Here is a 14,697-nt window from a genome sequence, read left to right as displayed (position 1 = left end):
TGATTAATGGTAATTATAACATAAACAAACCTTTCTAAGTCTTCCTTTAACTTTTCATTCTTTGACTCCATAGTGGACAGTACCATTTCAAGATCTTGTCTCAGCTTTTGGAACTGGAATAAAATAATTCAAATTAATTGCTTGGTCTTTAATCCCAGTTTTATTTCTGAACGATAGTCAAATTTACATAGTGGTCCAGGATACTTCCATTCAGACATCAGTAGTGAAAAAGCCTAGCAGAAAGCATTTGAAAAGGTAAATATACAGTAGGCGCTAAATTTGTGGTAATATTCTATGGTTAAATTAAAAAATACAAGAGGTTTTGAGCAGTAAATCTCAATATCATATTGAAAGGCAAAATAATGGTGTGTTTTCAGTAATAAGAGAGTAGGTACCTTTTCTTTCTTTCTTTTTTTTTTTTGAGACAGAGTCTCACTCTGTCACCCAGGCTGGAGGGCAGTGGTGCCATCTCAGCTCACTGCAAGCTCCGCCTCCCAGGTTCACGCCATTCTCCTGCCCCAGCCTCCTGAGTAGCTGGGACTACAGGTGCCCGCCACCATGCCAGGCTAATTTTTTGTGTTTTTAGTAGAGATAGGGTTTCACCATGCTAGCCAGGATGGTCTCGATCTCCTGACCTTGTGATCCACCTGCCTCGGCCTCCCAAAGTGCTGGGATTACAGGCGTGAGCCACCGTGCCCGGCCCAGGTACCTTTTCTTTTATTTTTTATTTTTATTTTTTGAGACAGAGTCTTGCTTTGTCACCCAGGCTGGAGTGCAGTGGCATGAACTCGGCTCACTGCAACCTCTGCCTCCCAGATTCAAGTGATTCTCCTGCCTCAGCCTCCCGAGTAGCTGGGAATCCAGGCACGTGCCACCACGCCCAGCTAATTTTTGTATTTTTAGTAGAGACAGGGTTTCACCATATTGGCCAGGCTGGTCTAGACCTCCTGACTTCATGATCCACCCGCCTCAGCCTCCCAAAGTGCTAGGATTACAGGTGTGAGCCACCACGCCCGGCCCCAGGTACCTTTACTAAGGAGACTGTACAAAACGGACACAAATGACTCACTCATTCAATATTTATTCAATCAATCATTCAGTCAAATTTGTTGATCAATCATTGACTATTAGGCACTGTTGAAGGAGGGAGAGATGTAAAGCTGAACAGAACAAAGAGGGGAATCCAGACGTTTACTCCAGCAATGGTCAAGTGTCATAAAGAAAAAAAAAATCAAAATAAAAGTAAAGGTATGAAGAGCAAGAAATGGATGTTTTAGGTAGTATGATATGGAAAGACTTCTCTGATCAGGTAACATTTAAATAACAGAGAAAGAAGACAAAGGAAAACATTATGTTATTCTCTAGCAAAAGAATGTTCCAGGGAAAGGGAATAGTAAGTACAAAGGCCAAGGAAGGGGCAGAAGTATGCTTGAGGGATGTTAGGAACAACAAAGAAGACTAAAGAGAATTACAATAAGCACTAGTGTTCTATTCTCCTGATCACAAGGGTTTCCATTAGCTTTTTCTAAACATAAATCAGTGATAAGTTAAACATGTATATTACAAACCCTAAAGTAACTATGAAAACAAAGAAAATAAGTAACTAATAAGCCAATACTGATAATTAGAGACCAGCCTGGGCAACATGGTGAAACCCTGTCTCTATAAATAAATACAAAAATTAGCCAGGCATGGTGCCACATGCCTGTAGTCCCAGCTACTTGGAAGGCTGAGGCAGGAGGATCACTTGAGGCCAGGAGGTGGAGGCTGCAGTGAGCTGAGATCATACCACTGCAAGGCAAGACCCTGCCTCAACAACAACAAAGACAACAACAACAACACACACAATCCAAGAAAGTGGGAAAAGAAGAAAACAGGAACAGAAAAACAGTAGGATGAAAAGAAAGATAAATCAAGGCCAAGCCTGGTGACTCATTCCTGTAATTCTACCACTTTAGGAGGCTAAGGTGAAAGGGTTGTTTGAGGGCAGGAGTTCAAGGCTGCAGTGAGCTATGATATCAACACTGCACCCAGCCTGGGCAATGGAGCGAGATCCTCTGCTCCCAACCCTCCCTCCCCCAGAAAAATATAAATCAATAACATAGCTTTCAATGCAATCATATTGATTATATTAAATATGGTCTAACAATGGCATTAAATTGAAAAATAATAGAAAGGTATCTAGAAATCTTTGCAACTATTTGGATACCAAAAACATACATCTAAATAATCAATGGGTCAAAGAAGCAACCAATATGAAAACAGGAAATTATTATAACTGAATAGAAATAAAACATTAACATCAAAATTTGTCTTTTTTTTTTTCATCCCCCAAACAATTGACATGCAACATCAAGATTTCTGGGATGAAGCAAAAGCAGTAATCAGATGAGAATTCAGAGCACTAAAAATCTATTTTTTTTTTTTTTTTGAGACGGAATCTCGCTCTGTTGTCAGGCTGGAGTGCAGTGGCACTATCTCGGCTCACTGCAACCTCTGCCTCCCAGGTTCAAGTGATTCTCCCGCTTCAGCCTCCCGAGTAGCTGGGACTACAGGTGCATGCCACCATACCCAACTAATTTTTGTATTTTTAGTAGAGATGGGGTTTCACCATGTTGGCCAGGATGGTCTCGATCTCCTGACCTCGTGATCTGCCTGCCTCAGCCTCCCAAAGTGCTGGGATTACAGGCGTGAGCCACTGTGCCCGGCCTAAAAGCCTATTTTAAAAGAAAAGAAAGCTCTCAAATTAATAACCACAGCTTCTATCATAAGAAATATGAAAAAGAGCAAATAAAACCCACAGTAAGTTGACGAAATAATAACAACAACAAAGAAGTTAAATCAGTACAAAATAAAAAAATAAAAATAAGGGAAAAGCAATGAAAATTGGTTTTTTGAGAAGTCAATAAAATTAGATTAATTACGGGGTGGAGAGAAGGACATAAATCACCAATATCACGAATGAGAGAGGTGACATCACTACAAACATTAAAATGATAATGGAGAAATGTTATGGACAATCTTGTCACTAAATTTGACAAATCAGATGAATAAATTCTTTGAGAGACATAAACTACCAAAGCTCATTTAGACAAATAAGAAATATGACTAGCTCCAGAGAAATAGAATTTGTAATTACAAATTTTCACAGATGAAAATTTTTTTTCATCTCTAAATTTTTATTCAGTTTATGAGAAAATTTTAGGCCCAGATGGTTTCTTCTGTGAATTCAAATAAATACTTCAGGAATAAAAAATTACTATTCTATACAAACTCTTTTGAAGAGGAGAGAATACTTCCTAATTTGTTCTATGAGGCTGCTATTACCCTTATATCAAAGCCTAACAAAGACATCACAAAAAAGAAAACCACAGACCAATATTCCTCATGAACATAGAAGCAAAAATCTCATAAAATTTCAGCAAATTAAATTCAGCAATAAATAAGAAAGATTAATATAGTATGGCAAAGTGGGGTTTATCACAGGAATATGCAGTTAAGCAGGCAGATAAAATCAATTTTTGTATTTTTAGTAGAGATGGGATGGTGGTGGGTCTTGCCTGTAATTCCAGGACTTTCGGAGGCTGAGGCGGGCGGATCACCTGAGGTAGGGAGTTTGAGACCAGCCTGACCAACATGGAGAAACCCCGTCCCTACTAAAAATACAAAATTAGCCAGGCGTGGTGGAGCATGCCTGTAATCCCAGCTACTTGGGAGGCTGAGGCAGGAGAATTGCTTGAACCCGGGAGGTGGAGATTGCAGTGAGCTGAGATCACGCCATTGCACTCCAGCCTGGACAACAAGAGCGAAACTCCATCTCCAAAAAAAAAAAAAAAAAAAAATCAATTTTAAAAATCAATCAATGTAATTCACCATATCAATAGATTTAAAAAAGGAGAAAAACATTTAATAACCTCAATAAATTCAGGAAGAGTAAGTGACAAAATTCAATATTAATTTGTGATTTTAAAATAAAAGACTTAGGCCAGGGGCGGTGGCTCATGCCTGTAATCTCAGCACTTTGGGAGGGCGAGGACCTGAGGTTAAGAGTTCAAGACCAGCCTGGTCAAAATGGTGAAACCCCCGTCTCTACTAAAAATACATAAATTAGCCCAAAGCGGTGACAGGTGCCTATAATCCAAGCTACTGGGAGGCTGAGGCAGGAGAATTGCTTGAACCCGAGAGGCAGAGATTGCAGTGAACTGAGATCGTGCCATTGCACTCCAGCCTGGGTGACAGAGTAAGACCCTGTATCAAAATAAATAAATAAATAAATAAATAAATAAATAAATAAATAAATAAATAAAATAACAAAATAAGACTTCATAAACTGTAACAGAAGAAAATTTCCGCAATCTGATTAAAAGTGTCTACGAAAAACCTACTGCTAACATCACACTTAATGGTGAAAGGGCAAATGCTTTCCGATAACATCAGGAACAAGGCAAAGATGTCCATTCTTACCGTTTCTATTCAATATTTTACTGAAGTACAAGTTCTAGGACAGCAAAATAACCCCGCAAAAAGATATAAAAATTATACAGAAGGGAAAAGATATGTAAAACTGTGTTTGATTACTCAGATAATAAGTATGTAGAATAAAAGTTTCTCAAGTTCACTGGATACAAAATCAATATATACATATTAATTGTATTTGTATTTATTAGTAATAAATAAAAATTGAAATTTAAGGCCGGGTGCGGTGCCTCAAGCCTCTAATCCCATCACTTTGGGAGGCCAAGGTGGGCAGATCATGAGGTCAGGAGATCGAGACCATCCTGGCTAAAATGGTGAAACCCCATCTCTACTAAAAATACAAAACAAAATTAGCCAGGCATAGTGGCAGATGCCTGTAGTCCCAGCTACTCGGGAGGCTGAGGCAGGAGAATGGCGTGAACCCGGGAGGTGGAGCTTGCAGTGAGCTGAGATGGCACCACTGCACTCTAGCCTGGGTGACAGAGCGAGACACTGTCTCAACAAAAAAAAAAAAAAAAGGAAAAAGAAAAAAATTGAAATTTAAAAGAATACCATTTAATAGTCAAAATTATGAAATAATAAAGGGATGAATTTGACAAAAGATGTGCAAGACCTGTATGCTGAAAACTACAAAACACTGGTGAGACAAAATGTTTAAATATCAAACAAGTGGGGACCTAAATAAATACAAAGATGATACAGTGCTAATGGATCTGCATTCAGACTAAGTATGTTAAAGATAGCAATCTTCCACAAATTAACCTATGATTCAGGGAAAATTCAATCAAAGTTCCAGCTTTTTATGGGGCAGAATGACAAACCAATTCTAAAAGTTACATGGAAATATGAAACAATTTTGAAAACAACAACAGTTAGAGAATTCATAATACTTGATTTCAAGACTTATTTTAAAGCTTTGGTAAAAAACATAATGTGGTATTGGCTTAAAGACAGAAACATAGAACAAAAAAACAGAAATATCCAAAGCACAGAATAGAGAAAAACAGAGTTCAGAAATAGATACACATATACATGGTCATTAATTTTCAACAAAAGTGTAAAGGAAATTCAAAAAAGAAAAGAGAGTTTCTTCAACAAATACCGCTGGAACAGTCAGTATCCAAATGAAAACAAATGACCCTATATCACTAACTCATACTATATATACATAAACATTAACTCAAAATGGATCATGAACCTAAATACTGAAACCTAAAACTTAAAAACTTTTAACAGAAAACATAGGAGAAAATCTTTGTAACTCTGAGTTGGGCAAACAGTTCTTAGATTTGAGCTCAGACCTTAATAGAAAACTTGATTAAATGGAGTTAATCAAATTAGGAACTTAAGTTCTCCAAAACACCACAGAGAAAATGAAAAGAAGTCGGGCACCATGGCTCATGCCTGTAGTTCCAGCACTTTGGGAGGCTGAAGCAGGCAGATCACTGGAGCCCAGGAGTGCAGACAAGCCTGGGCAACATTGCAAATCCCCTCTCTACAAAAAAATACAAAACTTAGCCAGACATGGTGGTGCACACCCATAGTCCCAGCTACTCAGGAGGCTGAAGTAGGAGAATCCCTTAAGCCTGAGGTCAAGGTTACAACGAACTGAGATGATGCCACTGCAGTGCAGCCTGAGTGACAGAACAAAACCCTGTCGAGGATGGAAGGGAGGGAGGGAGGGAGGGAGGTGAAAAGACAATTGTGCAGGAAAGAGTTAACTCAACAGACCTAGACTGCAAAAACCTTGGACATTACTAAAGCCTGTCTTCAGAACTGCCCTTGGTCAGTTCCCTGAAAATAAGCTCTGAGCCCTTGGAATACTCTACTTGATGAGCACTTTTCTATGTCTAGAACCTTGGGTCACATGGCACCAGCTTGATTAGAGTTTATGCTAACTATGTGATTTGTGTTAAATGCATTTTTAGTCTAGGCGGATGGAGTATAAATAGTTAAGGTCAGTTACACAAGCACTGCATGCATACCTGACTGACTCCCAATAAAAACCCTAAACAAGGCTCAAGTGAGATTCTCTGGCTGCCAACTTGCCACGTCACACATAGTTGCAGGGAGAATTAAGCGCACCCACACAACTCTACTGGGAAAGAACTCTTATAAGCTTATCCCATGTGCCTTTTCCTTTGTTCATTGTAATGTTCTCTCTCACTTTAATAAGCTGCAACCAAGAGAACAGCAGTTCTTCTGAGTCCAGTGAGTCTATCCCACAAATCATTGCACCTGAGGGCAGTCTTAGAGAAAACTCTGACACAACTAGCATTACAAATGAGATTTCCTATAACTCCTGCTAGCTGAAACATAAGGAAAGCACTGTTTGAGAAAAGGAAGGATTACAGGGCGGGTAAAGTTTGATGCCAGATGGTTACTGAGTCACCGATGGTATAAAACAACAACAGCTGCACTGCGATAAGTTACTGTAGGTAGAAGTTACCAGTAAAATATACAATGATAGAACCAGCTCCTGTAGAGCTGGCTCACTGAATATACAACAAAATGTAAAATGAGAAACAAGCTAAATATACAATCCCCTTCTTATGTTTAACTGTAATGAAAAATAGCTAAAATGAAAGTTTTTGGGACAGATGCTGGCACTGCATCAAGTTTGGATTTTGGCCACTCTAAGCTACAGTTGCTAGTTTGGGGTTGCTAAGAGTTGCTATGAAAGGGAAAAATTTTGCTGGATCATCTGCCATGGGTCATTCTAAATTCATTGTGTTGGAAATTTGGTGGATCTTCTTCAATGTAAAGAATCATTATCTTAGCCAAGCACAGTGGCTCACGCCTGTAATCTCAGCACTTTGGGAGGCCAAGGTGGAAGGACTGCTTGAGACCAGGAATTCAACACCAGCCTTAACAACATAGTGAGACCCCATCTCTACAAAAAAACCAAAAATAAAAAATAAAAAAATTAGCCAGGCATGGTGGCACATACCTGTACTCCTAGCTACTTGGGAAGCTAAGGCAAGAAGATCATTTGACCCCAGCAGTTTGAGATGAGACAGCTATAATCTTACTACACTCCAACCAGGGCAACAGAGTAATAACCTGTTTCAAAGAAAAAAAAATATATATATGTAGGGGTTGGGGGGGAGAATAATTATCTTTTATTCTGAGAAAATGTCCATGTATTATTTATTTTATTATTTCTTGCCTTCGATTTTTTAATATTCTGCAACTTATAATGGTAAAATTTCATAATTCGACTTTAGCTTTATTTCTTCTATTATTCCAATTGTCCTTTTTTTCCCATTCCTGACCCATTATTCACATTTCCATGACTATAGAAACTTGGTTGCCATTGTGGCAGTGTTAAGAGGTAGGGTCTTTGGGAAGCAATTGGGTCGTGGGGGCTCCACCCTCATGAAGTGATTAATGCCATAATTGCCAGAATAGGTTAGTTGTCATGGGAGTTCAGCCCTGCCTTTTCCTGTCTCTTGTATTCACTTCCACCTTCTATCCTTTTGCTGTGCTATAATACAGTAAGATGGCCCTCCCTCACCAAAAACAGCACCATGCTCTTAGATTCTCAACCTTTTTAAGTTCTGCAGTTAAAAATTTGGAACTTTGTTCTGTTGGAGTTAAAGTGAGAGGAAACATTAAAACAGACAAAGAAAAAGGCACATGGGAGAAGCTTACAGGAGTTCTTTCCTAGTAGAGTTGCATAGATGTGCTCAATTCTCCCTACAACTATGTATGAACAAACTTTTTAAATAAACTTTTTCAGCTATAGGTGAATAAACTTGTTTTTTTTTTTTTTTCTTTGAGACAGAGTCTCGCTCTGTCATCCAGGCTGGAGTCCAGTAGCGCGATCTTGGCACACTGCAAGGTCCTCCTCCCGGGTTCACGCCACTCTCCTGCCTCAGCCTCCCAAGTAGGTGGGACTATAGGAACCCGTCACCACGCCCAGCTAATTTTTTAGTATTTTAGTAGAGACGGGGTTTCACCGTGCTAGCCAGGATGGTCTCTCCTGACCTCGTGATCCGCCCACCTCGGCTTCCCAAAGTGCTGGGATTACAGGTGTGAGCAACCACACCCGGCTGGTGAATAAACTTTTTCAAAATGAATTATCCAGTCTGTGATGCTCTGCAATAGCAGAAGAAAACAGACTAAGACAGCAGTTTTTTGTGGCTAGCTTTTTTCATTTAGCATGTTTTCAAGGTACATCCATATTTTAGCATGTATCTCTACTTCATTTCTTTTTATTGTCCAATAATGTGTCACTGTTAGGATATATTGCATTTTATTCATTCATTCATTCATTGATGGATATTTGAGGTTGTTTTCCCTTTTTGCCTGTAAGAAAAATGATGCTATGAACATTCATGTGTAACTTTTCATGTGGATACATACATGTTTTCATTCCTCCTGGGTATATATCCAGGAATGAAACTGCTGCGACATAGTTACTCTTTTACCTTTTGAGAAATTTCCACACTGCTTTCTAAAATAGTATACCAGTTTACATTGCCACTAGCAATGTATTGCTATTCCAATTTTTGTACTTCTTTACCAACCCATGTTATTGTCTGTTCTTTGATTATAGCCATCATAGACGGTGTAAAGTGGCCCTTTTTAAAAAAATGGCATTGTTATTTTGTGGGATCAAAATTTTTTCTTATCCTGTGGATGGTATTTCTTTAAATTCTCGTTGGTTCCCTGAAGCGTCTCTCCTTGAGGCTCATCTTTGTTCAGTTGTTTTGAACTTCTGTCTTTCAACTTGGAGACATTTCACAGATGTGTATGATCCTTGTCTGGACATTCCTATTCAAAACTCAAAAACTTACTATGAATGCTACGTTTATGAATAAGGCTTTATGATGTGTGGCCACCCTACTTTTTCACTGGGGACTCCATATATTATTACTTAGAAATATTTTCTTTTCAAAATATTTTATCTCCTGTCTAAGGCTATGTTCTTTTTTGATTAGCAATTTCTTGAAGTCATTTTTCTCTTCTCACTTTTACTATACATTCAAGAGAAGCCAAGCCATACCTTCAACACTTCGTTTAAATATTTTCTCAGCGAAAGATTCAACTTCATTCCTCGTAAGTTTTATTTTTCATAAATGAAATAAAAAACTAGGGACCTCTGCAGACAGAGCGATGGAGGGAACTAGCAGTACACCATGCAGAATAAAAATGTTAACTTGATCTTTCTGACTTTTGACCTGCACACCACCCCTATTAACCACCCAACCTGGTATCCCTGAGTCAAGAGCCCCACTAGTTTAATGTCTCCATATCATATACTTCCTGTTCTCAGATATATAGGTAAGAAGTTAGCAACAGTAAGCTAAGAAGATTTAACCATCTATATTCTGACTTTAAAGAAATAGCCTTGATTTTAGCTCCACACTTGAACTCTGAGTTTTGCAGTAACAGTTTCCTTCAAATCCCAAGACTTTCTTCAATTTTGTGGGGGCAAACTCTTTTCATCATGATTTCTGTCTCTAGGCACATACTTACCTCTTTCCATGCTCTACAACTTGTAAAAGTTTTTGTTTGCTTCCATCTTCTCTTCTATATTTTAACCTTATGAACTGACACTTTAAAAACATGACATTATTGACATTTAAGTTTTGAGAAAGTGTCTATGATCCTTGTCTGGACATTCATATTTAAAACTCGAAAATTCATGACTTCCTCACATGCAAAAATACATTCATTCCATCCCAATAGCCACAAAAGTCTTAACTTATTCTACCAGCAACTCAAAGGTTTGAAGTCTAACATCTCATCTAAATATGATTTAAATTAAATGAATAAAATTCACAGTACAATAGATTTTGAAGCAAATTGATCTCCAACTGTGAACTTGTGAAATCAAACATGTTATGGGCTTCAAAAATACAATGGTGGGAGGGACAGGATAGACATTCCTATTCCAAAAGAACAAAATAGGAAAGAAGGGGTAACATGTCCCAATTAACTCCCAACACAATAGGGTAAACATTAAATCTTAAGGCCCAAGAATAATCTTTGGTTCAATGCTGTCTTCAAGGCCCACTAGGGAGAAGGTGGCTCTGCCCCTGCAGCTTTGCTGAGCAGGTGTTTGGGGACCCACAGCTCTGAGCATCCTTGTTCCCACAGCTTGGCAAAATGGCCCTCTAGCAGCTCTCTGTCTGTGCTTCACTCACAGTATCGCTGTGCCTGGGTACCATGGCTCTCCTGGACTGAGGTCATAAGCTCAAGGCTCTGCCAGGAGGCTCCTTCCTTTAAAACCCAGGTGGAACCAGCCATTACCCCTGGCTTGCGCTTTCTGCACCCTGGAGGAGATATGACCCTCCAGAAGGGTGATCACTGCAGTCTCCACCACACCTAGACACACTGAAGCTATACCTGGGGCAACTGATGAACACAGTCTAAGTATAGGAAGCAGAGAATGAGTTCATGCTAGGCAGTATGGCCCAAGGTCCCACAGACTCCTGTAGCCCTTACATTGCATTCTTCCATTGTCTTGAACAACAGCACCTGGCTTCAGCTGAGACGGCTGACTAATCTCCTTATCAGATGGTCATTTGGCCACACCCTTTAAGTTCTTTCCCAAACAGCCTTTCTCATTCTTTACAGTAGGGATAGGCTGACAATTTTTCAAACATTTAAATTCAGCTTCATTTTTTATTAGCAATTTAAGTCATTTTTAACTTCCCACATTTTACTATACAGTCAAGAGAAGCCAAGCCATACCTTCAATACTTTTCTTAAATATTTCCTCAAAGATTCAATTTCATTCCTATAAGTTCTATCTTTCACAAAACACTAGGGCAGGAATGCAATTCAGCTCTCTGCCTCTTTATAATAAGAATGATATTTACTCCACTGTGCAATAACATTGTGATATTGTAAAATATATATTTGGTCTTTATCCCTATTGTGGTATCTTTTCATATGCATGAGTTGACTGACGGCTGGGAGCCCCTCAGTAACATCAGGATGGGGGCTGGTCATAAAAAAAGACCAAAACCTGACTAGAGCATTAGGACTTTCAGCACCACCCCTCAAAACTCTGGGAGGGGAGAAGAACTGAGAGTTAAGCTGGTCATCAATGGCAAATGACTTAATCAATCGTACCTACATAATGAAGCTTCCATAAAACCCCAAAAGAACTGGGTTTGGGGAGCTTCTAGATAGCTGAACACAGGCAAGTTTCTGGAGAGTACCATGTCCAGAGATGGCATGGAAACTCCATGTCCCTTCCACCATGACTTGCCCTACACATATTTTCCATTTGGCTGTTCAACTGTATCCTTTTTTTTTTTTTTTTGAGACAGGGTTTCACTCTGCTGCCCAGGCTGGAAGGCAGTGACGCCATCATGGCTCACTGCAGCCTCAACCTCCCAGGCTCAAGCAATCCTCCCACCTCAGCCTTCCAAGTATCTGGGACTACAGGCACACACCATCACACACACACCACCACACACAGAAGATTTTTTATTTTTTTTGTAGGGACAGGCTTTTGCCATATTGCCCAGGCTGGTCTTGAACACTTATGCTCAAGTGATCCATCCTCTTCAGATTCCCAAAGTGCTGGGATTACAGGTGTGAGCCACCATGCCCAGCCATGTATCCTTTGTAATATCTCTTATGACACCTGAGTAAATGAAAGTAAGTTTACCTCTCAGTTCTGTGAGCTGCTCTGGCAAATTAATCAAACCTGAGGAGGAGGGGATCATGGAAACCCCTGATTTATAGCCAGTCAGAATACAGGCGACAATCTATTACTGGCAACTGGTATCTGAAACTGGGGTCAGGCATGTGGGACTGAGCGCTCAACCTGTGGGATCGGATGCTACCTCCAAGTAGATTGTGTCAGAACTGAAGTGAATTAAGAGGACACCCAACTGGTGTGTAGGAGAGAATCATTATCTGCAGAATCTGCCAAAGAATCGGTTGCTGGTGAGAATTCCCCACACATTTTGGTAACCAGAGGTGCTACGTTGTATTGAGCGGTGAGGGAGACTAGGAAAAACACTTTGTTTTTTTCCTCTCTATCCTTAGACACATGTTCTTTCTTTCCAGGTGAGACCTATCAAAATGGCCATTACTGTGCATATTTCTACCAACATTCTTTTCAGGACTATTCTGGTATTATCCAAGAAAACTGAGGCTTTCTCTACAGCTCTCTTATAACCTCAGTTCCCACCAGAATCGCCTTTAAAGGTCTGCTCACAGCAATGTAGGCCTTTGCACGCATTTCAAAATTCTTCCTTCTACTACTGATCACCCAGTTTCAAAGGTGCTTCCGAATTTTTTGGTATTTGTTATATAGTACCACCTCCACTTCTCAGTGCCAACTTTCTGTCATAGTCCATTCAGTCTCCTATAACAAAATACTACAGACTGGAGATCTTATAAAAATTTATTTCTCACAATTCTGGCAGCTAGGAAGTCCAAGATTCAATGTCTACTGAGGGCCCACCTCTTCATAGACAGTACCTTCTAGTTGTGTCTTCACAAGATGGAAGGGGAGGACACTGGTCTCTTCAGACATTTATAAGGGCATTAATTTCATTTATGAAGGACCTACGCTCAGCACCTAATCACCTCCCAAAGGTCTCACCTCCTAATATCATCACACTGGGGAATAGATTTCAACGTATGGATTTTGGGAGACACAAATATTTAGTCCACAGCAGAAGGAGAGATGTATGTATGGGGTCATTAAGCGATGTTTAATATTTTGCTTTTATTGTGAAGTTTAACTAAAAACTAAATATGAGATTAAGGTTTACATATAACCACTAACTTCAGTAACAGTTCTGATGCAAAAATCGAGTTCAAAATTCAAATCTTTAGGCCGGGTGTGGTGGCTTACGCCTGTAATCCCAGCACTTTGGGAGACTGAGGTGGGCAGATCACGAAGTCAGGAGTTCAAGACCAGCCTGGCTAGCATACTGAAACCCCGTCTCTACTAAAAATACAAAAATTAGCCGGGCATGGTGGTGCATGCCTGTAATCCTAGCTACTCGGGAGGCTGAGGCAGGAGACTCGCCTGACCCTGGGAGGCGGAGGTTACAGTGAGCCAGGATTGTGCCACTGCATTCCAGACTGGGCAACAGAGCGAGACTCCATTTCCAAAAAAAAAATCAAATATTATGTTCAATAAAACATAAATAAAAGCAGAAAATTTAATATGGGTTTAAAGTGGTTTTATCCTATTTCTTATGCCATGAACTTATCTAAAATAGATCTGGTTAGAAATTATTTGGGGTCACTACAAATTCATTGAGTGGCTTACCTCTTCTTTTCCTAATGTTATGAGAACGTCTTCAGTCAAGGGAATTGCTACAAAAACAAAACAAAACAAAGTTACACATATATTTAGTTAATTCTCAAAAATCAAGAATTTAATTTTGCGGTTTTCTAAGATACTTCTTTCCATCTCCATTTATATAATATACAACTTTTTCTCCCCTCCAAGGCAGAGTTTCCCTCTTGTCACCCAGGCTGCAGTGCAATGGCGCTATTTGGCTCACTGCAACCTCCACCTCCCTGGTTCAAACAATTCTCGTGCTTCAGCCTCCTGAGTAGCTGGGATTACAGGCATCCACCAACATGCCTGGCTAATTTTTGTGTTTTTAGTAGAGATGGGGTTTCACCATGTTGGCCAAGCCAGTCTTGAACTCCTGACCTCAAGTGATCCACCTGCCTTGACAATACACAACTTTTTATGAAATGTGTGCAGTTTTCATTTTATTTATTTTTAACATCTTTGCACATATAGCCAACTATATATAATTTTAGATAAATTTGATCCTATTTATGTACTGTTTAGTGCCTTTTTCTTTTCTTTTGTTCTTCAAACCCTCAAAAGCAAAGCTAATAATCTATAGTGTGTTCCTCAAATACTTTCCCTGTAGTCATATATCCTATGTACACATATGTAACATACATTTACATACACTTAAAAGGGTTATTTTTATCATCATTGGTTTTACAAGCATCGGGTCATATCATACATATTATATTCATCTTACTTTCACTCAATAAAACCCCCAGGGAAACCTAGACCTATATAGGTCTAATTCATAACTTTTAATGGCTGCATGATATTCCAAAATGAATATACCATAATATACTGAGTGATTGCCCTCTTGATTGAACACTTTGATTTTAGATTAACTTTGTGTCTAGTTTCTAGCCATAACAAACAAGGATGCAGTAAGCAGACTTTTATACACGTTTTTATGTACTGGTGCTCTC

General features: G+C 39.3%; 1 protein-coding gene across 23 annotated transcripts in view; it reads right to left on the bottom strand.

Annotated features, from left to right (window-relative positions):
• The window catches only part of CENPK (centromere protein K), a 46,444-nt gene that overhangs the window by 12,599 nt on the left and 19,148 nt on the right, over window positions 1-14,697 (bottom strand). For all 23 annotated transcript variants that reach the window (XM_019013720.4, XM_055367679.2, XM_004058774.5 and 20 more), the window contains 2 exons: window positions 13,733-13,779; window positions 31-113 (listed from right to left, as the gene is read on the bottom strand). In XM_019013720.4, coding sequence (XP_018869265.1) covers window positions 31-113; window positions 13,733-13,779 — 130 coding nt within the window. The remainder of the gene's footprint in view (window positions 1-30; window positions 114-13,732; window positions 13,780-14,697) is intronic.

Source organism: Gorilla gorilla, chromosome 19, assembly GCF_029281585.2.
Source record: "Gorilla gorilla gorilla isolate KB3781 chromosome 19, NHGRI_mGorGor1-v2.1_pri, whole genome shotgun sequence".
NCBI classification, from domain to species: domain Eukaryota; kingdom Metazoa; phylum Chordata; class Mammalia; order Primates; family Hominidae; genus Gorilla; species Gorilla gorilla.
This window is presented reverse-complemented; position numbering and strand designations above follow the sequence as displayed.